Source organism: Pantherophis guttatus, chromosome 8 (genome assembly GCF_059756535.1).
Source record: "Pantherophis guttatus breed Tessera chromosome 8, ASM5975653v1, whole genome shotgun sequence".
In the NCBI taxonomy this organism is placed as follows: Eukaryota; Metazoa; Chordata; class Lepidosauria; order Squamata; family Colubridae; genus Pantherophis; species Pantherophis guttatus.
The window spans coordinates 52,927,360-52,953,244 of NC_142070.1; the positions used below are offsets into that span (position 1 = coordinate 52,927,360).

General features: G+C 37.2%; 1 protein-coding gene across 14 annotated transcripts in view; it reads left to right on the forward strand.

Annotated features, from left to right (window-relative positions):
- NEK1 (NIMA related kinase 1) overlaps positions 1–25,885 on the forward strand; it is a 90,118-nt gene that overhangs the window by 22,769 nt on the left and 41,464 nt on the right. For 5 of the 14 annotated variants that reach the window (XR_015729221.1, XM_034442667.3, XM_087875137.1 and 2 more), the window contains exons 10-19: positions 272–332; positions 999–1,153; positions 3,574–3,633; positions 3,833–3,880; positions 4,018–4,065; positions 4,164–4,238; positions 4,332–4,504; positions 4,591–4,722; positions 20,044–20,146; positions 25,457–25,540. Coding sequence is in view for 13 of the 14 variants with exons in the window: in XM_034442667.3 (XP_034298558.1) it covers positions 272–332; positions 999–1,153; positions 3,574–3,633; positions 3,833–3,880; positions 4,018–4,065; positions 4,164–4,238; positions 4,332–4,504; positions 4,591–4,722; positions 20,044–20,146; positions 25,457–25,540 (939 nt within the window). In the remaining variant the exon portion in view is untranslated. The remainder of the gene's footprint in view (positions 1–271; positions 333–998; positions 1,154–3,573; positions 3,634–3,832; positions 3,881–4,017; positions 4,066–4,163; positions 4,239–4,331; positions 4,505–4,590; positions 4,723–20,043; positions 20,147–25,456; positions 25,541–25,885) is intronic. The other 9 variants (XM_087875136.1, XM_087875140.1, XM_087875139.1 and 6 more) reach the window with 7 other exon arrangements.

The window sequence follows — 25,885 nt, forward strand, 5'->3', positions numbered from 1 at the left end:
TTAATGATTACCCAAAATTATTCAGTGTGTTTAAGTAAACTGAAGGTAGACCTGAATCTGGGTCTCCCCAATTAAACAACTAAATGATGGCTGTCAGAATGTGATATTAGGTTATAAATGCTTACTAATATAGTATTCTTAATAATTTATCTTCAAAGTCATATCAGCATTTTTTTTTATCATAAATGCAAGTATAAATATCACTTTAAATGTTTTTTTTTTGTAATTAACTTTAACTGCATATATTTTATTCAAAATCATGTTCTTTTAGCTTATTGCAGAGGAATTCAGCCATAAAATTTTTCAGAAGTTTGGACCTCATGCTGGGCCAGGTAATATATAAACTAGGTAATTCTAACTAAATATATAACCAATTAATAAACAAATCTTTGTTGAGCTGATATCTGAGCAATTACCATAACAATGGCTTTGTGTACATGAAATATTTTATTTATCTTACATAGTTAAGAACTTTAATTTAAAACCTTATTTATGATTCTGGATAATCTCTGTATAAGAGAAGCTATTATTGGCCACAGTTTTGTTCTTGAGATGATTTAGTAACTTTCATTGTCAAGCTACTTTATGACCTTAATAAAACTATTGCTTTAGTTGGTTAATTGAAAATGTCTTAATATAGTATGTTATTCAAATAATTGCAATTCAACATTTCCTGCTAGATTTGTTCAGTTATTCTTTTTGTAAGGCAAATATTAATCTTTGCTTTTTGTACATTATGGAGCTTCAAATTATAAATAATTTTCCATTATTTGTCAAAGTAAGAGAATTGTATAGTTTCTACATGATTACAGCATGCATTTAAACATTTCAGTCTTATGCATACCTCTAAAGCATATGAAAATCAGTGGGATTAATTGTATAAGGTTAGGCTAATGAATATTTTCTGAATATTCCTCTCAATATTGTTTTACTATGAGCAATATTTTATCTATCCAATTTTGTGCAAAGAGTTGACATTGTTATTTTCTCTTGCATAGCAAAGAGACCAGCCCAAGGGCAAAACTTAGCCTCTGCTGCACCTGCTCACAAAATTACCAGACCTGCTGCTAAATATGGAGTGCCTTTAATACTTAAGAAATCTGGGGATTCAACTAAGAAGTTCTGTGAGAAGCCTATAACTAAATGTAGACAGGTGAGAGCCTATTTAATAATAAAAGTATTTTCAATCTTTGGGATAGAAAAAGGGTACATTTATTACTGAAAGTGTTTTACATTGCACTTTTCAGTGTCATAATTTCACCCGCAAATTCTCTAACAGGAATTGAAACATAGTATATAACTAGTTTTTGCACCTAGTTTGATATTGAATGCTGATTCAAAATATGTAATATATATTTCCACTGACTTTTACTTGTCTTTTATTGTAGATGAAATATGCATCATATTTGACTAAATGTATATGAATACATGTAGCTACTGTGTTTCCCCCCAGGTCTTATATTAATTTTTGCTCCAAAAGACACATTGGGACTTATTTTTTGGTTAAAATGCATCTCTCTGGCTGATTATCTTAACTGAGGCTTATTTTTGGGATAGGGCTTATATTACAAACATCCGGAAAAATCATGCTAGGACTTATTTTCCAGTTCGGTCTTATTTTCAAGGAAACATGGTATTTGTAGATTAATGGTTAAAACAGCTGCGAAGTAGAGCAATACTGAAATTTCATCTTAGTGTCATTTTCAAATAAGTTGTCTTATTTAAAACAGCAGTAATTCAGAATACTACCAGTAATATTCCTGAGAAATCTAAAATACATAATATCTAAAACCAATAGGTTCTGGTTAATTGAAACCAAGTGTTTAACTTCAAAAAGTGCAAAATAATGCAGTTTTAAGTGGGTCTTTCTGAATATATTGTGACATTATGGGAATATATGGAATATATTATGTTAAATGTTCACTATTGGACCTCATATCTCTATTCAAAGTAGGACATGAATACTTAATCGACTAACAGTTAACTATATCAAATTAAGGTTGAGAAGAATAAAGTTCAGTTGCCACTTAGTTATAAGTTTGGATAAATCATTTATTTTCAGAGTAGTGTAACCCATCTGATTGATAAAAGGTTGAAAATGTGTGGATAAAAGAGTGTGCAGGTTGATGAATCTCCTAGGAGGAGAGGCAACGTTTGAAATAAAGTCATTGTATTACACATTACCATGTTTAAATTTCTAGCTTAGATCTGGTCTATATTGTACTACCAGCAAAAATGCAAATGAATTAACTCCACAGCCTGTCTGAGTTGGCATTTTCTTTAATGGCCTTTAGATATCATCAAAGTTATATTTTTGTCTAATCTGCTCATAGATACATGTTTTAATACCCCATCTTTTGAACAGATCAGTTATTACTTTTGATTGGGTGTTTTAGGTTGTATAATTGTTTTTAGAGGCTTTGGCTGTTATGTGGTATAAATGTTTTTTAGAAAAGATCTGTGCTTGAGGCTTTCAATAGTGAATATATACCATGATTATTCTGAAATGAGAGCTTATTATATTTCCTAATTATCACTAGGATTTTTAAAATTCTGTTTCCATTCATATGGAAATAAAATATGATATTAACAACACGTTCTATATATTCAGACATACTGTATTTTCTTTTGTGTTAACTTGTAACATAGTTTCAGTGCTGACTTTTGTAATCTTAGAAAAATGTCATGGCTCTTATAAGCATTTTTTTTAAAAAAAGACAAGATAGAACTATTCATTTGTTAATTTTTTTAATCTGTAAACTGTAAAATATGGTCTTAAACAAATATTGCTTAGCAAAGCAAGGTACTCATTTCACAAGATTTATTGGATAGTATGGGTAGTCCTTGACTTATGGACTAAACTTAAGCCCGGAATTTCAGTAGTAAGTCATGCCGGTTGTTCAGAGGGTCACAACATTACCATGCCCAATTTAAGCACATGTGGTGGTTGTTAAGAGAATGCTATGGTTGTTAAGCAAATCCTTTGTCCACATGGCTGTTTTTGCCAGAAACTGGAAGTTAGCACAAGTTTTCTACAGAGGAAACAAATTGTGTGACTGCAGGGTGCTGAAAATGGCCATAAATACAGTCTGGTTGCCAAGCCACAAAATGTGGTATGTGACTGGGGGGAGCCCGGCTATTGAAACTTCAGATCCAGGTTGTAAGTAGCTCTGCAGAGGTCCGTCATAACTTTGAATGGTTTCTAAGCAATTAGTTGTAGGTCAAGGACTACCTGTGTTCCTACATATCGTCCGAGAGAGTAATTGCTAATATTTAATTTGAAAATACTCCTTTCCGTCTTTTTTGGTTACATTTAACAGATAATTGAGGAATAAAACAAGTCATTATTTAAAATAACATTAAAATAATAAAGCATTAAGAACTAAACATAAAGATGACTTTGTAAACTATAAGCTTTTACTAATTTATCTGTGAAAAGTTAATCTATTTATTAGTAAAAATGCTCTGGGCCCACAACAATAATTGTAAAGTTTAATTTTAAACTATTGATTTCACATTCTCAATATGTAATATGTAAGTTCTTGCTAATTTGCAGTTTCACTTTTTATTTAGGGCCCTCCACCTCCATTGAAGAAAGGGAAACTACTAGACGAAAGGAGGAAAATGTTTGAGGTATATAGACAAGGAAATAAGAAATTAGGCTAGAAGCTTTTAAAAACAATAAATAAAAATCTTGAAATCTTTCCTCATTTCCTTACAATAGAATATTTCCATTTTCTAAATGAGAATACACCTTTGTGCCATTGAGTCATTACTATCCTAATCAGAATATGATAATAATTCATACTTTAAATCAGTTTCCATTTTTCAGGAAGCAGTTAAAAAGAAAAGGCTAGAGGAAAAACAACAGCGTGAGCAGGTAAATTTAAGGCTTTGCTATTTTTGTTTTGATTTTTTGACAGATTATAGGAATCTGCAACATTCTTATGATTAATTGTGGATGTTAAATAACTTAGATTGCTGCTAATTAAAAACATTTTCATCCTTAATTTTTAGATCAGTGATATGAAGGTTGAGCAAATGAGAAGACTTGGAAAAGAAAGGGTAAAATGTTGGACTTTAAACATTAATCAGGAAGTTCGGTTTTCAGAACTTTCATTGGATTCTAAAGTCTAGTTTTAATTTTTTCTCCTCTTTTCTAGATGGAAAGAATAAACAGAGCCAGAGAGCAAGGATGGAGAAATGTTCTTAGCATAGGTGGAAGTAGTGAAATCAAGGTTGGGAGCTCCTATCTTTCTATATGAAATTACTTTTTATAGTTACTACAAATGTGAAGAGGAGCAAACAAGAACTTCTTTTTACATTCATAGGCTCAGTATTTTGGTGGGGGAGGAGCTATTGTGCCTTTACCTGTTCCTGGTCGAGGACCATATGAACACTACCATGCTATTTTTGATCAGATACAGCAACAAAAAGAAAATCTTAAAATAGAAGGAAAAGATGTAAAGTTGAATGAAAAGCCTGGTCTAGAGCCTAGTCAAAGGTATGTCTACCTTCATTAAAAAAAAAAATCATAACATGTAATTTTGGCCTGAGGCACTGAAAATTACTGTGCATATTTATCTACAGAGGATCTCCACCTGGAGTTCATGCAGGAATTCATAATGGGCCTGCAGCTTACCATCATTCATCTGATGCAGATGCTATTAGGAAAGGAATGAAAAGATTGGAGAAGGTCTCTAGACAAGCCAATGCAAACAGGTTGAGTAATGATACATATCCTGTGTGTGTAGATGAAGAAACAATGTACTGAGAATCACAGACATGGGTGCTCAAAGAGATACCTGAAAGAAGTACATTAATTATTCATGCTTCACTCATTGCTTCTAAAGATACCATGCTCTATTTCACACATTAAACTAAAATTTTTACATTACATTTCAACATTATTATTCTTTTAATTTTGTGAAGCCACACAGAATTCAGCTGGGCAGCCTACTATCAAATCTTTATTACAACCATAAAACAGCATAAACAGGTGGAGTACAGTCATTCAAAAATCACAGAGGATAGATCAGACTAAAAATAAAAATATAAAAAATTATAAAAAGCTAGAAGATATAAAAGATATATAAATTAAAAACAGAGTATATAGAAAAACAATCTAAAAGAATGGATAGGTACCATATTTTTCAGACTATAAGACGCTCCAGACTATAAGACACACCTAGCTTTTCGGGAGGCAAACAAGAAAAAAAATTCTGCCTCTGCCTCCCAGCAATTTGCCTCCTTGCAGCAAACAGCAAACAGCCTGGTCAGCTTCAGCACAGCCTGATTTAGCACAAGCAGCTGATTGGTGGTTGGATCTGCCTCCCGGAATACCGCCTATCAGCTGTTCCAGGCTGCAAGGATCGCCACTGCCCTTTGTTGCCCATTGCCGCCACCACCTATCGCCACCTCCATGCTCCCCATTTTCGGCCTCCGCACACCCCAGTTTCGGCCCATTCCAGGCGGCGGGGATAGGTGGTCAAAAATGGGCACATGGAGGCTGAAAATGGGGTGCGCGGAGGCGGTGATAGGCAGAGGCAACATTTGCTCTATAAGACGCCCAAACATTTCCACCCACTTTTGGGGAGGGAAGTGCGTCTTATACTCCGAAAAATACGGTATGTATAGGGGAACATAAAAGATTAGTATGTGGAAGACTATATCAAGTTACCAGTTTCTCTAATATGGCAAAGGAGGTGTTCATTAAACATAGTTTATAAGACTGGTGATTATGTGACGAATTTTGAGTGCTGCTCAATATTGGCAAAATTGAATGGCAACATTGGATGTTGTAGCAAGGTTGGTATCTGAAAGCGGCAGGGTAACGTAAAATTATCTTGTGTACCCTGGATATTTATACAGCAATGGGGCAACCCACTAAATAAAAGTATTTCAAAATATTTATTAGATAATAATAGAAACAAAAATAACAAAATAGCATTAATAAAACAATAATACCTAAAGTAAAATAATACAGAGACACCCCTACATTAGAACATTATATAAAACATTGAAAATATCAAAAAATACAAAGAATCTCACTTCATCTTAAATTTGTTTATGTGCTTACTAGTAGACTTACTAGTCTACTAAGGTATGTATTTTAGAAATGGCAGTAAATCACCTTCATCCAAATTTTGGTGACCATGGGTCTCATCTCAGATATGAAAGGATTCAAAAAAAGTTTCTTTAAAAGACTACTAGACAACCCATGAACCACTGGGTTATTGTTTCAGAGATATTTACTTAAACAGAAACAGAATGACTAACGGGAAAGAGTAGAAGTGGGAGATGGAACAGCTTCCAACTTGCTTCCAGCTTGACTGTGACTTCACTCCGATAGTTATTGTGGAATTGGTCTACATAGCCTCCAGAAGGCTGGGGCAGGACCAGTCTCCCTGATCTCCAGAAACCAAAGGAAGAGCAAGTCCACTCAGCCTTCAAAGGGCTAGACTGGTAGTGGTCCACTAAACCTCTGGGTGGCCCTGGGGCAGCAATGAAACAACCACAAATTTGCCAAGTTTCAATCCCATGGGAGACATGGGTCCCAGATTTTTGACACATTCTGTAAATTAGCCCTTTTGAGGTACATTGGTTCAAAAGCTATTGCACTATGATGTATTGTTTCACCCAGTTAAAGGTTTCAAACACAAGAGTTTTAGTACTATAAGGATAATACAAGAACAATCCAATATAGAAAGGCACTTGTGAAGGAATCATGGGAAGATTTTTTTCCCAAGCAGCTTGTATAGGAATTTTTAAACCTTACCCAATATTACCCACTTATTAGTTAACAGTATTGTTTCCATTTAGTGCACTTAGTGTTTAAAATTTAAGTCATTATGAAGGCGGCGGTATTACAATGCTGATTATGGATAATTAGCCATTAAAAATAAACTTTTAAAAACTAAATTTCACTGGATTAAATTCAGTCTGGTGAATTCATCAATGAAATGAATATTATTGGTAGAACTGTCTCACCTCCCTTTTATCTTTTACAATGCTGCTAACCATTTTAAAATGTCAAAATGTGTAGTATGTGATATAATTAAAAGACAAAACACATGTTTATAAGTAATGCTATGCTCAATTGCTAACTTCCAATAATGTACATTTAATATATTCCATTTTAAATTATTCAAAATGCATCTAATGGAGAGAGCTCTTTTCTTATAGTCTAGTATTTATATACTAGACTATAGAACTCATATAATTGTCTTGGAAAGTCAGGATAGATCCTTTTTCCCCTCTGGCTTCACATTGCGTTGTGTGACAGAGGGAGATGTTATTAGGATGAGATTCTGAGGAGCATATTTTTTTATTTACATACATGGAATGTTGCTGGGTTTAATTTTGAAATTTTCATTATATCTTAATGTCCTACGTATATTTCTAACTAGTTTTTAATATGTTAATAATAAACACCATGTCATCACTTAAATTTCTCCTAAGCAGTTTCACAAGTGTAAAAATTCAGTATTCATTACAGTCCAAAACCTTTAATGAATAATAGTTCTGTGCAGTAGATATGTCTCTTCATACAGAGTTGGCATGTGTTTGTGCGTATGCATGCGCACGCATGCAAAGAGTAGCTCTAAATCTTCATATTCCTGTTGTTTGGCATGCTGGTTAGTCTACTGGGAGTTGAAATCCATCAGTATCAGAAGTAAAGACATTTTAAAATATCCAGAAATATTAAAACAATGGGAACCTGTTTTTCCTAGAATAAAAAACATGGAAATATTAGAAGAAAATAAAATTTATAAATAATGTATGCTGCTACTAATATCTACCCTACTCCGTGTATTTTGAGGCCTAATAGAGGACAGGAAGTCATCCAGCAACTTCAAAGTAAAAAGTGAAAGCAAGCTCCTGAAAAAAGGATTGATTACTTCTTTTTTGAGTCAGGGTCCCTTGCAAGATGATCTGCATTTTTGTTCTTCCATTTGAGACCTTTTAACTCAGGGGTGTCAAATTCATGTCACGGAGTCGTCACGTGATATATCTGGATTTTTTTCCTCTTCGCTAAACCAGGGGTGGCCAGCGCGTGACGGAATCTGCCCGCAGGCCACGAGTTTGACAGCCTTGTTTTAACTTGTTCTCTGGGTATACAAAATGCAATGATCTGATAAATCTAAATTGTCCTGCATTACTGTATATTGCATTAAAAATCATTCTGGGAACTAAAACCTAAGTATCATCATATACTTTCTTAACTACAGGTAGTCCTCAACTTACAACCACATTTGAGCCCAAAATTTATGTTACTAAATGAGAAATTTGTTATGTGAGTTTAGCCCCATTTTACAACTTTTCTTGCCACATCTGTTAAGTGAATCACTGCAGTTGTTAAATCAGTAATATGGTTGTTAAGTGAATGGTTAATGGTTTCCCCATTAACTTTGCTTGTCAGAAAGTTGAAAAAGGTGACCATATGACCCTGGGACACTCAACTGTCATAAATGTGAGTTAGTTGTCAAACATCTGAATGTAAATCACATGATCCTGGGAATGCTGCAACTGTCATAAGCATGAAAAATTGTCGTAAGTCATTTTTTTCAATGCCGTTGTAACTTTGGTCACTAAGCAAACTGTTGTAAATTGAGGACTACCTGTAGTTTATATATCACTTTAAAATAAAAGATTAGGAAATATTCAATTATTCCGTGTTTTCTTAGTTTTGAAGGCCATGATAACATTGGGCATTTTTCTTTTTTAATTTTTCTTCCCCTCCCCCTCCTGCTTATAATAGTAAATCCATACTTCAAGTGTTTCAATGATAGACTGAAAATAGTTTAGGCAAAGCCCCTACTATCTACCCTAGCCCACTGCAGAAAAGCCCCTCTGAAACTGAACAATCGCTTTCATAGCTTCCCCCTGGAAGAAAATATGCACACACATATATCATCATCAATAGTTTCTAAAAAGGAGACATTCCCAGCATTCTTATGACAGGAAGAAAAGTATCCCAGACTTTCCTAGAGAAAAAGGCAAATATTGGTGATTGGAGATACAGTTCTTTGGGGAACAGAAACAATAGTCTGCAGACCAAACAGTCAATTTAGGGAGGTATGTTGTCTCCCTGGAGCAAAAATTAAAGATGTAACTTGAGAACCTTACTAAAATAATCAACCCCACGGATTACTACCCCTCTCTTCTACTATACGTGGGGACCAATGACACAACAATGAATCTAAAAACAATAACGAGATTATGAACAGCTAGGGAAGAAAATTAAAGTTCAAGTGGTGTTTTCATCTATACAGTGAACAAAAGGCCAACATCCAACACGGGAGCAAAGGATTTGAAAAAAACTACTGTCTTAAAAACTGGTGTTATCAAGAAAACTTTAGTTTCCTAAACCATGGTCTGCATTACCTACATGAAGGACTACTGGCAAGGAATGGAGTCAACCTTACAAGAATTGGAAAGAATATATTCAGAAAATGACTGGCTCAGACTAAAATTGAGGAGGGGGGAAATCTTCAAGACCTTTAGAACCTAATTCCAAACAAAAACCACTAGATAACCAATCATATAAGGAGGTAGAATGTAAAGAGGAAGAAGATGAAGAAAGGAAAAACAGTGAAGTAGAAAGTGATGGAGAGGATGGAAAATCCAGATACAAAGTAGGAGATATAAGAAACATACCCAAGACCCATAAAGGACTGAAATGGCTATACACTAACGCTCAAAGTTTAGGGAACAAACAGTGTGAAGTTGAAGTATTAGTACATGAAGGTAGATAAAATATAGTTGCCATTACTGAAAAGTTGTTGAGATGAAATTCATGACTGGAATGTACTGATGAAAGGATACAAACTATTCAAAAGAAACAGGCGGAACAAAAGAGGAGGTGAAATTGCATTATATATAAAATCTCTACAGATATCCTACATCTCTATAGATATCCACAAAACCAAGGATGAAAACCACCTAGAATCCATATGGGTCATTATAAAAAAAAAAAGAATGACATTGCTATAGGCATATACTACAGGCCATCCAACCAAGTAGAAGAAATAGATGAACTTTTTGCCAAATAATTAATAATTAATTAATTAATACTGCAGTAGTAATGGAAGACTTTAACTACCCTGATACCAACTGGGAGACAAACTCTGCAGCAAGTGGGAGATCAAACCAACCTAGCTGATAACGTTTTCATCCAAAAGGTAAGAGGGAACTAGAGGAAAAGCTATACTGGACCTAATTCTTACTAAATGATAGAGGGAGTTGAAGTTGCCAGAACTTTGGGTGAGAGTGACCACGTCATATTGGAATTCAATATAATGCAAACAAAAGCAATAGAACATAATCCAGCCAGTGTTTTAAACTTCAAAAGAGGTGATTTTAACGAACTCAGAGCCTAAGAAAAATTCCATTGATAAAATTTCCTAAAGAGGAAAACAACTCAAGAAGCATGGGAAAAGCACAGTCCACCACAATACCACTGAAAAAGAAAAACAAGAAATCCAAGAAGAAATCAGCATGGTTGCATAAAGATCTCTCTGATAAACTAAAAGACAAAAAGGACAAATACAAAAAATGAAAAAAAGGACATATAACTACCATGTTTCCTCGAAAATAAGACCCGGTCTTATTTTCTTTCGGCTCCAAAATAAGCACTAGGGCTTATTTTTGGGAGATGTCTTGTTCCTTTTCAGTGCTGCTGCCACAAGGCAGGGGAGTGGAGCTGTCCCACATGCCCCGCACTGGCTTACCTCAGGACCCCCACAGCCAGGCCATCCACACCCCGACACTTGCCTTGCCTCGTGACAGTGGCTCCAACAGCCCTGTCCAGTAAGACCTTGCGTGGCCACCTGCTCACTTCTTCCAGCACCAGCATGGCCCTGGAGCAGGAGGCCGGGTGACACGGCAATGCTGCAGCCATGAGGCGGGAGGGTGGAGCTGCCCCACATGCCCTCATCTCATGGCTGCAGCACTGGTGCATTGCTCAGCCTCCTGCTCTGTTGTGGCCGCCAGCAAGCAGAAGTGGCCCGGCCATACAGGGTCTTTAAGGATGTGGCTGTTGGAGCCAGCACCATGAGGCGAGGCAGTTGTCACAGCACAGAAAGCCTGGCTGCAGGGGCCTCGAGGTAAGGCTGTGCGGGACAACTCCCTGTCATTCAGCCTTCTGCTCCAGTGCTGTGCTGGTGCCAGAAGAAATGGACTCGTGGCCAAATAATAATAATAATAATAATAATAATAATAATAATAATAATAATAATAATAATAATAATAATAATTTTATTTCTATACCGCCCTTCTCCCGAAGGACTCAGGGCGGTGTACAGCCAATTTAAAAACACAAGACACAACAATGATTAAAAATTAAAATAATTAAATGGATTTGGCCGATTTAAAACCCCAAAAATTTAAAATACCCCAATTTAAAATTATTATGTTGATAGCCCGGCCTGGCGGAACAACAGGGTCTTCAATGCGCAGCGAAACACCCGGAGGTTGAAGATCTTATGTATTTCCGGGGGCAGTTCATTCCACAGGGCTGGGGCTCCCACAGAAAAGGCCCTCCCCCTGGGTGTCGCCAGCCGACATAACTTGGCTGATGGCACCCTGAGGAGACCCTCTCTGTGGGAGCGGACTGGTCGGTGGGAGGCTATTGGTGGCAGAAGACGGTCTCGAAGGTACCCGGGTCCTATGCCATGGAGCGCTTTAAAGGTGGTAACCAACACCTTGAATCGCACCCGGAAGACCACTGGGAGCCAGTGCAGCTTGCCCAGGAGGGGTGTCATGCGGGCACAACAAGTTGTGCCCATAATTACCCGCGCGGCCGCATTCTGGACCAGTTGGAGCCTCCGAGTGCTCTTCAAGGGGAGCCCCATGTAGAGAGCATTACAATAGTCCAGTCGGGAGGTGACAAGGGCATGAGTGACCGTGCGCAAGGCGTCCCGGTCCAGAAAGGGCTGCAACTGGCGAATCAGACGAACCTGATAAAAGGCCCCCCTGGCCACGGCCGTCATATGCTCTTCTAAAGACAGCCGTGCGTCCAGGAGGACACCCAGATTGCGAGCCCTCTCTGTGGGGGGCAAAGATTCACCCCCAATAGTCAGCGATGGCACCTGCTGACTATATCGGGACGCCGGCAGCCACAGCCACTCGGTCTTGGACGGGTTGAGTCTGAGCCTGTTCCTCCCCATCCAGATCCGCACAGCCTCCAGGCAGCGAGACATCACATCAAGGGCATTGTTGGGGTGGTCTGGGGTGGAAATGTACAGCTGAGTATCATCAGCGTACAGATGACACTTCACCCCAAAACCACAGATGATCTCACCCAGCGGCTTCACATAAATGTTGAACAGAAGGGGTGAGAGGACCGACCCTTGTGGCACTCCCCATGCGAGACGCCTCGAGGTCGACCTCTGCCCCCCTGCCAACACGAACTGCGAGCGGTCGGAGAGGAAGGAGGAGAACCACTGCAAAACGGTGCCCCCTATTCCTAACCCTCTCAACCGCCGCAGCATGATACCATGGTCGATGGTATCAAAAGCCGCTGAGAGATCTAATAGGACTAGGACAGAGGAGCAACCCCTGCCCTCCAGAGATCATCCACCAACGCGACCAATGCCGTTTCTGTGCTGTGCCCCTGCCTGAAGCCTGATTGGCACGGGTCTAGATAGATAGCTTCATCCAGGTGCCCGGGCAGTTGTCGTGCCACCACACTCTCAACAACCTTCGCCACAAAACGAAGGTTGGAGACCGGACGGTAGTTAGCTAATTCAGCCGGGTCCAGGGAAGGCTTCTTGAGGAGGAGCCTCACCACCGCCTCTTTCAAGGCGGCGGGAAAGGCACCCTCACTCAGAGAAGCAGTTATAATCCCCTGGAGCCAGCCTCGTGTAATCTCCCGGGAGGTCATGGGCTCCTGCTGCACATGGCTGCTGCTGCTGCGAGGCAGTTGTCAGGACGTGGATGGCCTGGCTGTGGGGGCTCTGAGATAAGCCGGTGTGTGTGTAGCAGCTCCACCCCCCACCTCACCTCGTGTCGGCACTGCGAGCAACCAGACAGAATGGGTAGGTGGGTGGCTGCCAGGTGCTTAAATAGGGTTTATTTTGGGGGTAGAGGTTATATTGGATGCACATGCAGAAAACATACTAGGGCTTATTTTTGGGATAGGACTTATTTTCTTGGAAACGTGGTAAGACGGTATTAGCAGACAGCCTGAATCTGCAAAATCAGGAAAGCAAAGACTGAGAATGAACAAAGATTTGCAACAGAAGTCAAAGATAATTTTAAAAAAGAGTTTCTTTCAACATATAAATAAGAAAAAGGTCAAGGAAACAGGTCCACTTAAGAGAGAAGATGGCAAGGAAATAACCGCAGAGATAAAGCAGAACTGCATAACTCATTCTTTACATCAGTTTTCATGCACACACAAAAATCCTATAGCCCAACCTACCAAAAACATAACTGTAAAAGACAGACTAGAAATAAAAATAAGCAAGAAAATGGTTAGAGAACACCTATTTGAGCTTGATGAATATAAATCACTGGGACCTGACGGATTACATCCCAGAGTTTTGAAGGAGTTGGCAAATGTTATCTCAGAACCATTGTACTATATCTTTCAAAAATCCTGGAACATTGGGGAATTACCTGAGGATTGGAAAAGAGCCGATGTGTTTCCCATCTCAAAAAAGGAAGAAAAAAAAACAGACCCAGGAAATTACAGACCAATCAGCCTAACATCAACACTAAGGAATATACGCATATACACACCCTAATCAAAACATAGATCTGCACACATCTAGAAATAAATAAAAGTTATAACTAAAAGCCAGCGTGGGTTTGTTAAAAATCATGCCAAACCAATCTTATTTCATTATTTGACAAAGTGATTAAATTAGTTGATCAGCAAAACGTTGTGGACAGAGTATACTTAGACTTCAATAAAGCATTCAACAAAGTATATCACAACCTACTCCTTGGTAAGCTAGAAAAATGTGGGAAAGACAGCATCATCACCAGATGGATTTGTAACTGACTGACAAACTGTACACAATGAGTAGTCCTTAATGGTACTACATCTACCCTGTTTCCCCCAAAATAAGACATCCCCTGATAATAACCCCAATCGGGCTTTTGAGCACATGGCAATAAGGCCAAGCGCTTATTTCAGGGTTCAAAAAAATATAAGACAGGGTCTTATTTTTGGGGAAACAGTACATGCAGGGAAGTAAGCAGTGGGGTATCACAAGGTTCTGTCTTAGGCCCAGTACTCTTCAATATCTTCATAAATGGCTTAGATGAGGGAATACAAGGGGAACTCATCAAATGAGGACCCAGTTTGTGGGGGCAATAAGCTGACTTTGTATAAAATATACAAAAGAATGAAGGCTATTGCTTAACGCATTGTAAGCCGCCCTGAGTCTCCGGAGAAGGGCGGCATATAAATCAAATTTAAAAAAAAAAATTTTTTTTTGAAGATGACACTAATTTAGCAGGAATAATCAACCCCCCAGAAGACAAGCTCAGGATCCAAAAAGATCTTGATAGACTTGAGCAATGGGCTCCGTCCTACAAAATGAACTGTGAATGAAATGTGAATGAAACACAAAATGTGGGGGCTTCCGGTTTGCTGCTGGCCGCCGCTAGACGTTCCTTTGGGATCGTCAGCTTCCTTTGCCTGTCAGAGCCGCCTTCACAGCGGAATGGCGGCTCGAAAAAACTCCGTTTCCATGAGGAAACGGAGATAGAGCCGGCAGGGGTGGGTAGAACTCTCTGCAGAGTCCCAAAAGTTTTTTTTTTACTTTTGGGACGGAGCGGATGAGATGCCCCATATCCCCAGCCGCTGCTCCGGGCTTTGGGAGACCTCTGCTAATGCAGAGCCAGGCGTGAAGAGCAAGCCTGCGAATTTAACAGATTACTCAAAGAAAATGTGAGCTGGACCTGTAATATTGAATCGCAAGTATTTTACTTATCTTTTAAAAAAATTATTTAAGAGAAAAGAGGAAAGGAAAGGGGGAGAAAAAAAGCCTTTTAAAATGGCGTCTGCCGCGGCTGGAGAAGAGGCTGAAAGGAAAAGTCCTTCCGTTTTCTATTAATACAATGTAGCGGAATAAACACCACTGGCTACATTTGTAGACAAAACTTCGCTCCTGTGTCTTTTTCTCTCTTTTTTTTCCCTGGAGACTTGACATTGTTATTGACTGGAAAGAAGTCTTTTTTCTTGTTTTTTTTTTTCTTTTAACAAAGCTTGCCTGGGCGGAAATATGGCACTGAAACTTATAAAGTCAAACAAACAAGTAGTGGAGGGGGATTTTTTTTTTTTTTTAATTTGATTTATATGCCGCCCTTCTCCGAAGACTCAGAGCGGCTTACAATGTGCTCAGCAATAGTGGGATTCCCCCACTAACAACTTAAAAGAACAAGTTTTAACTCTTCAATCTCAGAAACCTGATTTCAATATAATAGAATTTCTTTTAGAGGAGATTGTAAGAAGGGATGAGATTGTGAATCAGCATCTTGAAAAATTTAAGCAGGAAATTAAAGAATTGGTGAAATCTAAGTTTGATTTTTTGGAGCAAAAAATTTTAAAAGTGGCTAATGGTTTGTCAGAATTTATGATACAGTTGGCTACAAATACTAATTTACTAGAGTCTAAAATGGAAGAAATTCAAGATAAATTGGACAATAGAACTCAAAAAATTGAAAATGATTTGATAAACACACAGGATAATAGCTCAGAAGAAAAACCTAAAATGGAGGCTGATCAAAAGTCTGGTAATGTAGAAAATCTGCAACAGAGGATTGAAAGAGAGGTTTTAATGGTACAATATAATTTCACAGAATACGCGATAAGACTGAGAGGTTTGCAGGAAGATAACAGAGATGATTTAAGGAAAATATCTTCTGAATTTCTAGCTGGGATTTTAAAGGTTCAACCCGAGGAAGTGTTTTGTAGGATTGACAGAGTTTACAGAATAAATTCCTGGATTGCCAAGCAAAGGCAATTGCCTAGAGATGTAGTGATTTATTTTACAGACAAAGAAATTAGGAATAATATTGTGCAAAATTCCTTCAATTCTAATTTGCAACTGCATGGAAGAAAGATTTGGATTTACAAAGAACTCCCACCTAAGATATTAATGGAAAGGAAGAAATTTGCTTTTCTGGTGACTGAGTTAAAAAAGAGAAATATCCTATTCAGGTGGGACGCTCCAGTTGGTATCATATTGAGATATCAAGGAGAAAGATACCAGTTAAATACTGTTGAAAGAGCGGAAGAATTTTATCAAAACAGATTGAAAATGAACTTAACGTCTTCAGGTATAATACAGGATAAGCAGAAGGAGTTGGAAATAAAGGGAAAATATCGAGCCACAGAGACTGTACCAGATAAACCGCCTTTGGATTTTTTGGATACCCCAGCTGGATTATTTACAAATCTGAGAGAAGTGGCATCTGACTTTAATGTGATGACCTATCAAGTCAAGGACAAGCACGGAAACCAATTAGGGGATATACAAGGGGCAAAAAAGAAAGATGAGACACAAAAACAAAACCAACAAGATCAATCTACAGAGCAGAATCAAAATCGACTAGTTGATACACAATCCGTAGAAAGGAAACCAGGATGGAAATCAAACCCGCAAAAAGAAAAGAAAAAAAGAAATAGGTTGCATAAAAATAGAAATTTCTAAATCAAGCAACAGTGAAGCCAGTGACTTTAAAAATGAATGAGTATGTGAAAATATAGAGGAGGCGACGTATTGGTCAATATTATCCTGAGGATGGTGACAGGCCTCTGCATTGCCGTAATTTTGGGATGTGAAAAGAGCCTTAAACTGATGGATTTTAATTATCTACTTTGGAACTCCTTTTCGTGCTGATAACTATATTATAATTATCTTGAATTATAAGGCAAAAGAGTCATACTGGGGCATGCAGAAGATCTGGTTGTTACCCACTACGATGATGGGAATTAATAATCCTGATGAAAGCCACAATTATTACTACATGGAATATAACTATAATGTCACTCGGGTGGTTGTTTTTACTTTCATATATATAAGAGGATATTTACTACTGATGGGGGTAGATATGACTGAAGATTTTGAATATACTGTTGCATCAGCAAGCTATGTTACCCTATTATGGATGATGGTTTTAATAATCCAGTGGAAAGACTTTAAAGAAGATATCATATGGATTATGAATTTAAAGTTATTGTCTTTTCTTTTTTACTTAGATATAATGGAATATAAATACATATACTTTTAACTAGAGTGGGCAATGAATTAAAGATATTAAGAATTGTTGTGTATGATAATTTTGCAGGACAGTGGGTGAATAAGCTAGTTTGCAGACTGATTAGTTTAAGAAAAGGGATTTTTAAGTGATATGTTTAGGGGAGTGGAGGAAATGGATAGAGTGGAATAAATGTTAAATTAGGTTTTACGGGGAGGGCCGCTTTGAAATGCTATAGTAATATATATAGATCAAATGTTAAAGTAGGATTTATTGTATAGTTTTAAAGTGGAAGGTGGTTTTGAATTGTTGTAATAATATATAGATATAAGTTTGGGAGAGGAGAAAAAGGGTAGATTATTGCCAAATTGGGAGTTATAATACTATTTTGCTAAATTAGAAGTTATTATACAATGTTATAGTATAATGTCTTTTTTTTTTTTTCCTTTCTTGAAATGTATGGATAAAGGGGGATGTTATAATATTAATAATATTTTTAGTAAGTAAAGGTCAGTATTTAGAGGAGGGGGTAAGTAATCTGTTATGAATTAGGTTTTTTTGTTATGAAGAAGTCACAGGGGGGGACGGGTGGGGAGGGGGGTTAGGGAGGGGGAGGGGGAGGGGAAAAAAATTTGTATTTGAAAACTTTTTCAATAAAAAAAAAAAAAAGAAACACAAAATGTGGAGAAAAGCAAGGTTTTACACGTAGGCAGGAAAAACCAAAGGTATAAGTACAGATTAGATGAAACCTGGCTCCAAAACAGTAACTCTGAGAGGGACCTGGGAGTCTTAGGCTTAAATATGTTGCACTGTTGTTTAACAGTGCAGCAGTAGCCTAACAAGCTAATACAATCCTTGGTTGTATAAACAGAGGCATAGAATCAAAATCACATGAAATATTAGTACCATTTAGTAAGGCCACACCTAGAATACAGTTTTGGTCACTACATTACAAAAAGCTGTTGAGAGTTTGGAAAAAATGCAAAGAAGAGCAACTAACATGATTAAAGGCCTGGAGACAAAAACATACAAAGAATGGTTGCAGGATTTGTGTTTGGCTAGAAAAGAAAAGAACGATTAGGAGGAACATGACAGCAATATTCCAGTATTTGAGAGGTGGCCACAAAGAAGAGGGGATCAACTTATTTTCCAAAGCACCAGAGGGCAAGACAAGAAACAATGGATGAAAACTAATCAAGGAGAAAAGCAACCTGGAATTTAGAAGAAACTTCCTAACAGTGAGAATAATTAACCAGTGGAACAACCTGCTTTCAGAAGTTGTGGGTGCTTCCTCACTGGAAGTTTTTAAGAAGAGACTGGCAAGAAGTACATGTCATTTAATGGAATGAAAATTAATTTGCAATTTTTTTTCACTGAGGGGTTCTAAAAATGTGTTTTTACGCCAAGAATTCAAATTTGCGGTTATTTTTGCAATTGCACGATGTTTAGCTATCTCATTAATTATAATGAGATAGCATTTGGTGTTTAAAATAGCCAACGCTAATTGAACAAAAGGATTTACCGGGATGTAACTTATGAATAAGTATCTGGGGGTTCGATACGACCCCCGGTTAGTCCTTCTTTATGGTTGTCTTTATGTCTTGTGTTGTGTACCTATATATAACTCATATCTGTTTGAAAATTATGTTTTTTTATTTGTAAATAATAAAAAAAAATCTAAAAAAAATATTTACAATCCCTAGGCATGTTACAACTTTTGAGCACCCCTTATGTTTGGAAATTGAAAGATGAAAAATTTGACATGTCCTACCAGTAGACAGTCACTTGTCTGAAATGATATAAGGTCTCCTGCTTGAGTAGGGGGTTGGACTTGAACACCTAGAAAGTCTCTTCCAGCTCTATTTTGATTGATTGATTGATTGAATATTCTTAAATTAGTACTTATATCTGAATTGTATTGCATTGACTACTAAATAATTTTTTAAACAGATATGCTATATCTTGTGCTGAAAATTCTGCAGGTTAATGAGCAAGGTAACATATCAAATGCAAGAACAACAACAATGAGCACCACTAATCAGAGAAGGCTGAATTAAAATAGAGGATCAGCATTTATCAAGTAGCAGCCCAACTTGAATGGAACCAGTTAACAATCACAGTGACTTCCTTCAATATATTTGTAACTTTTCCTCATATAAATAGAATTTAATATTAAATTTCATATTTCATGTTAAAATAGTTTATTTGAATTCTAATATTCTGTCTCTTGTTATTTTTATAAGTAACTCAAGGCAATGCACATATATAAAAAACTCTTCTCCTGTTTGCGATTATTTTATTTATTTATTTTATTTATTTTGTCACATTTCTATGCCGCCCAACTCCCAAGGGACTCTGGGCGGCTTACAACAAAGAATAAAACAATGCAAACAATCCCATAAAAAATGTTAAAAAGTAAAACATTAAAACATTAAAAACTTTAAAAACGTTAAAACACATGCATTCCAATTCGTGGCCGGATCTCGCAAGATCATTAAAACGAGATCAACGGCCTCAGGCCTGCCGGAAGAGCCAGGTCTTCACCGCTTTGTGGAAGGCCAATAGGGTGGGGGCGGTCCAGACCCAGGTAATTGGTTCCAGAGAGCCGGGGCAGCCACAGAGAAGGCTGTGGGCCCGCCAGCCGACATTGTTTAGCTGATGGGACCCGGAGGAGACCGACTCTGTGGGATCTTACCGGTCGCTGGGAGCTATGTGGTAGAAGGCGGTCTCGAATATATATACACATGTATAAAACTCTCTTCTGTTTGCGATTATTTTAGATATATTAAGATGTATTAATACATTCAACTTTCATATTATACTCAGGCAAAAAGGATGGATAGCTGCAGAAAGAGCCAAACAAGTTGAAGAATTCTGGCAACGGAAGCGAGAAGCCATGCAAAACAAAGCCCGCGCTGAAGGACATATGGTATGAAACTTTGGCATTCTACTGTGCAGGCATTTGAAGTATCTTTTTTATTGTTAACTGTTATCTACTTAATCTTCTATTATCTATTAAAACCTAATAACTTATGACAAGACAAATATAATTTGTATATCTTAGAATCTTGGTTAAACAGTCCATGAAATATAAATAAAATATTTTTTATTATTACTTATTGTCAGAAACTATTTTATTTCTATTATATCTTTTGCATCTTTCTTTTTATTTTCTTGAATACACAGTGATTGTAGTTTGCAGTTCATATGACAATAATAGTTATAAATCCTAACATGTATTTTAAAATGCAGTCATGTATGTCTGCGTATATTTTCTTGATAATAATTTCCTAACTTCTGATTAATCCAACTGCATTGTAAATTAATTTTAAAATTTGGGCAAACAAGCATTCTTGCTTTTCCTAATAAGTTCCTTTTAATTAAATCACTTTTTAAATTCTATTCTAAGACTTAAGGGAGCAATGGAGAATTAAAGTAGAAAAAAAAATCCTTCAATATATATGGATCTTTGCTTTCTTTAATACACCTAAAACAAATTATACCAAAGTAAAGCCTTGTTCTAATTTACATACTTTACTATTTTATGATATAGGTTTTATACATAATTATATAATTATTGGGCTGTTCATATGAGAACCATAGCTTCCTACTATACACTGTGTGCACAATTATTAGGCAAGCTGTATTTTGGAGGATTAATTTTATTATTAAACAACTACAGTGCTCTCAGTCAATCCAAAATATTAATAAACCTCAAACCTGAATATTTAAGAAAGTAAAAGTGGGGGTTTGGCTTTCTAAGGAAAATATCTATGTGTGCACAATTATTGAGCAACTGTTAGTGTGCACAATTATTATGCAACTAAATGAAAAATGAAAAATTTCCCATCTCATTTAGTTTCATCTGTTAAAGTCAGAATAATGAACAAACAACTCAAAATGTACAAATAAACATTTCTGACAGTTCAAAAAAAAAAATGAGTGACCAATATAGCCACCCTTCTTTTCAATAACAGTCATAAGCCTTCATGGAGTCTGTCAGTTTCTTGATCTGTTGATGATCAACTTTTTTGTGCAGACCCAACCACAGCCTCCCAGACACTGTTCAGAGAGATGTACTCTTTTCCTTCACCATAAATCTCCCGTTTAAGAAGGGCCCACAAGTTCTCAATAGGATTTAAGTCAGGTGAGGAAGGGGGCCATGACATTATTCTTTCATCTTTGAAGCCTTTACTGGCTAGCCATGCAGTGGAGTACTTCGAGGCATGCGATGGAGATTGTCCTGCATAAGAATCATGGTGGTCTTGAAAGATGTAGACTGTTTCCTGTACCACTGCTTGAAGAAAGTGTCTTCTAAAAACTAGCAGGGGTGAAATGCTCCTGGTTCAGACCGGATCGCCCAATCTGGTAGCGATGGCGGCAGGCAGTTCGGAGAACCGGTAGCAAAAATCCTTGCCCCCCCACCCCTGCCCAGCTGAGCTGCGCGATCATCAGAGGCTTTTTTTTTTACTTTTAAAAGCATTTTTTCTACAACCTCTTCAGCCGAAAAAATGCTTTTAAAAGTAAAAAAAAATAAGCCTCTCATGATCCCGCGGCTCAGCTGGGATCGTCAGAGACTTTTAAAAGCATTTTTTTCTGCAACCTCTTAAGGTTGTAGAAAAAATGCCTTTAAAAGTAAAAAAAAAAAAAAGTTGGCCACGCCCACCCAGTCACATTACCACCATCACCACCAAGCCATGCCCACAGAACCGGTAGTAACAAATTTTACATTTCACCACTGGTCCATCTTCAATCCTAAAAGGTCCAACTAGCTCATATTTCATAATACCAGCCCATACCAGTACCCACCTTCACCTTACTGACGTCTGAGTTGAAGTGGAGCTCTGTGCCCGTTACTGATCCAACCACGGGCCCATTCATCTTGTCTGTCAAGAGTCACTCTCGTCAGCCATAAAAAAATCTGTCTTCAGATATTTCTTGGCCCAGTCTTGCCATTTCAACTTATGTGTCTTGTTCAGTGGTGGTCGGATTTCAGCCTTCCTTACCTTGGCCATGTCTCTGAGCACTGAAAACCTTGTACTTCTCCACATTCCAGGTAGGTTGCAGTTCTGGAATATATGACAGCACTGGAGGATAATGGGTTCCTGGTAGTTTCACATTTGATTCTTCTCAAATATTTGACAGTTAATTTGTGTCTTTTTTTCTCAACAAAAGAAATCAATCCTGTTGACTATTTGCAACAAAACGTTTGATGGTTCTGTGATCATGCCCCAATATCTGAGCAATTTCAAGAGTGCTGCATCCCTCTGAAAGACTTTTTACAATTTTTGACTTTTCAGAGTCAGTTAAATCTCTTTTTTAGCCCATTTTGCCTGAGGAAAAGAAGCTGCCTAATAATTATGCACACCTTGATATAGGGCAGCTGTTGTGTGCCAAAAGCAAGGGGGTTGCGAGCGCGCGTGCCCGCACCCATAATTCAATGCGCCCCACCCCGTGCATGCACATGTGTTCCCCCCCCGCGCTCCCCCCGCTTTTGGCACATGATGGCATGGTGGGCCTGGTAGGCCCTTTTCAATCACCCCAGGCTTCAGAGCATTTCTTGGAGCCTGGGGAGGGCAAAAATGGCCTTCCGCACCCTTCTGGAGGCCCTCTGGAGGCCAGAAACAGCTCGTTTGCCAACTTCCGGTGGGCCCGGAAGCCCAAAAATCAGGTGGCGCGCATTGGAGCTGAGCTAGGGCAATGCTCGCGTGCCCATCCATATGGCTCCGTGTGCCACCTGTGGCTCGCATGCCCTAGGTTCGCCATCATGGATATAGGGTGTTGATTTCCTCCTCCATTACTCAAATACACATCACCTGATCAGTTTATATCCACTAAACATTCAAGTTTATACAGTTTGGAGGTGGGAAATATGCATAAAAATGATGATATGGTCAAAATACTCACTTGCATAATAATTGTGCACACTGTGTTTGAACAAATCATTTTCCTTCTTTGGGATATGAAAATGGAGGCCAGAGGTTTCTACTTTTAAATCAGTCATGGAGAACTATGATTTGCCTGGAATTACATGCAAAATCTTATACCATTCTTTGTATTTAAAAGAAGTAAAAATAAGCACCGATATCTGCAGCTTGTTTAACTTATTTGAAACTTCATTACACTGCACTGTATTTTAATTTGGTCTTTGTTACCTTTCTCTCCTGATTCCTTCATGAACAAACTTTCTATTCTGAATTTATTGTTGTTCTGTATAATGCCCAATATGGAAATAGACAAAACAGGACAGTGGGTTAGATGGTTCACAGTTTTTAATGTAATATGTTACAGTTCAGTATTTAAATGAAAAACTTCAAAACCCTTTCCTTCTAGTTTCTCTTTCGTTAAGGGCATTTTGTTTAATACCACAATTCCTCTGCAATACATCCATTATACTTTGTAGACATATATTCATCCTTTATAATAATTGCTAGCAGTTTTATACAGACTCTGAAGGTCAGGTCTAGCTTTCAGAGGGGAATGTAATAAACCAAAAAAGAATATCATTTTCTCTTTTTAGCGAATTTCAATAGCTGTTATAAATGATTATAAATATATTAGAAACACTTGCTGGCAATCATATATACTCTTACGTATGCACAAATGTATTTAGTGTACAGTGGAAAAAATGAACTGATCAGCTTTAGTAATATAGCCACAATTATCTGAATTTCCATAATTTATCTTACTTTAAGGTAACTTTTTATACCTTCAACCCAACACAGTGAAAATTCTTGCATTATTAGCCGGGTGGAATGAATTACCATCAATTTTACTAAGGCTTACCTTAAAGTTGTGCATCTGCTGTCTGTGGAGTGCAATGAGATCAGCAATCTGCTCTAAAAATTTCAAAATCAGATATTTTGTATTAGTGGAAGAACATATAAAACATTTTAGGGTGGTACAGAGAAAAGAAAAAAAATACATTTGCATAGGCGCCTTTTGCTAGCATTTATGTGAACATAGTCCTCCGTGTAATAAGGCTACAATTTTGCATTGGGTAAGATTGTACCTTTTTTTCTCATTCATATCCCTTGCAGTAAATTATGTTTTTTTTCCTTAATATAAGAGAACAGGAATAGTCTGACAGTGTAATTGTTGCACTGTAACTTAGTACGCGGTGGCTCAGTGGCTAAGCACTGAGCTTGTCGATCGAAAGGTCAGCAGTTCAGCGGTTCAAATCCCTAGTGCCCAGTAACAGGGTTAGCTCCCATTACTTGTCCCAGCTTCTGCCAACCTAGCAGTTTGAAAGCACGTAAAAAATGCAAGTAGAAAAATAGGGACCAACTTTGGTGGGAAGGTAACAGCGTTCTGTGTGCCTTTGGCATTGAGTCATGCCGGCTAAATGACCACGGAGACGTCTTTGGACAGCGCTGGCTCTTCGGCTTTGAAACGGAGATGAACACCGCCCCCTAGAGTCGGGAACGACTAGCACATATATACGAGGGGAACCTTTACCTTTAACTTAGTACCAACATATGTAAACAATATTTTTGCTCTGCACTGCATAAAACTCTCTTAAAAATACTTTTGAAACATGCAGTATTAGGGCTAAAATGGGGTATGAAAAGCTCAATTTTATTAACTTTATCTTCATAATATTTATATTTAAAAATAATGATCTAATTACCTTGACTACTGATAGGAAGTAAAGATTCCTTTTATACTATTTCATCTATGAGTGAAGAAATATTTGTTAAGATTTGAGTCCTGATCAAGCTGTCAAAAGATTAAAATTTTATTGCTTTTTACAAAATAGGAAATGGGGTTCACCACATGGATCAGAATAATGAATATAATATAGAAAGCAATAATCTGATTAAATGAGCAATTCAGAAAAAAAATGTAAATTATATGTACATTTTATTCAAAATATTTCCAAATTTTACCTCTGTATTATCTATAATATGCTATTACTATGATATGTATGTTATGAATAAGAATTCTGAAAATATTTTGAAATTGTCATTGAAATATTTTCAAGAAGTTATGGTGAGATTTTTTTTGAGATAAGCAAATATTAGCATTCAGCAAATATATCCATTGATTTTACAATTTTAAAAGAAATAACTGGAAGATATACAGCAAGAAAAAAATGGAAGAAATTTGGTGATTAAGAACACATTTTTTTTCTTTAACCTTTTTATTCATTGATAATGATCAAATGTTGATTGATATAAGACTAGATAATATGATGGCCCTAGCTATTATTGAATTTAATACATTAAATGGTGAACAGGACACACTGCAAAATCTGACAGCTATCTATGGAGGCAGGTCCATTTCTTCAAGAGGAAGGAAAGCCAGAAACAAGGAGGAAGAGGTACGCTTCCTGCATGTTTTCTGTCTTCATTGCATACATAGAATCCCATTCTCTGCCACATTTTTTCTGCATGGACGTATAATAAAAAAAGACTTCTTTAGAGCTTTATTTAGTATAAACAGACAACTCTTAGAGATGGCCCTTTGGCAAATTATTGTATTTGTTACCTAAATTCTATCACCAGAAAAAAGTAATTCGTTTTCTCTTAAAACACAATCAGATTTAATCTCCTTTGATAGTTATTAACCACATTTCATGATACATCAGTGATGTGTCTGCTGAATTTACTTCTCTTCCAAAAGGGACTTGACACATTACTAGTTTGTGGAATTTGAAAGAATCAGC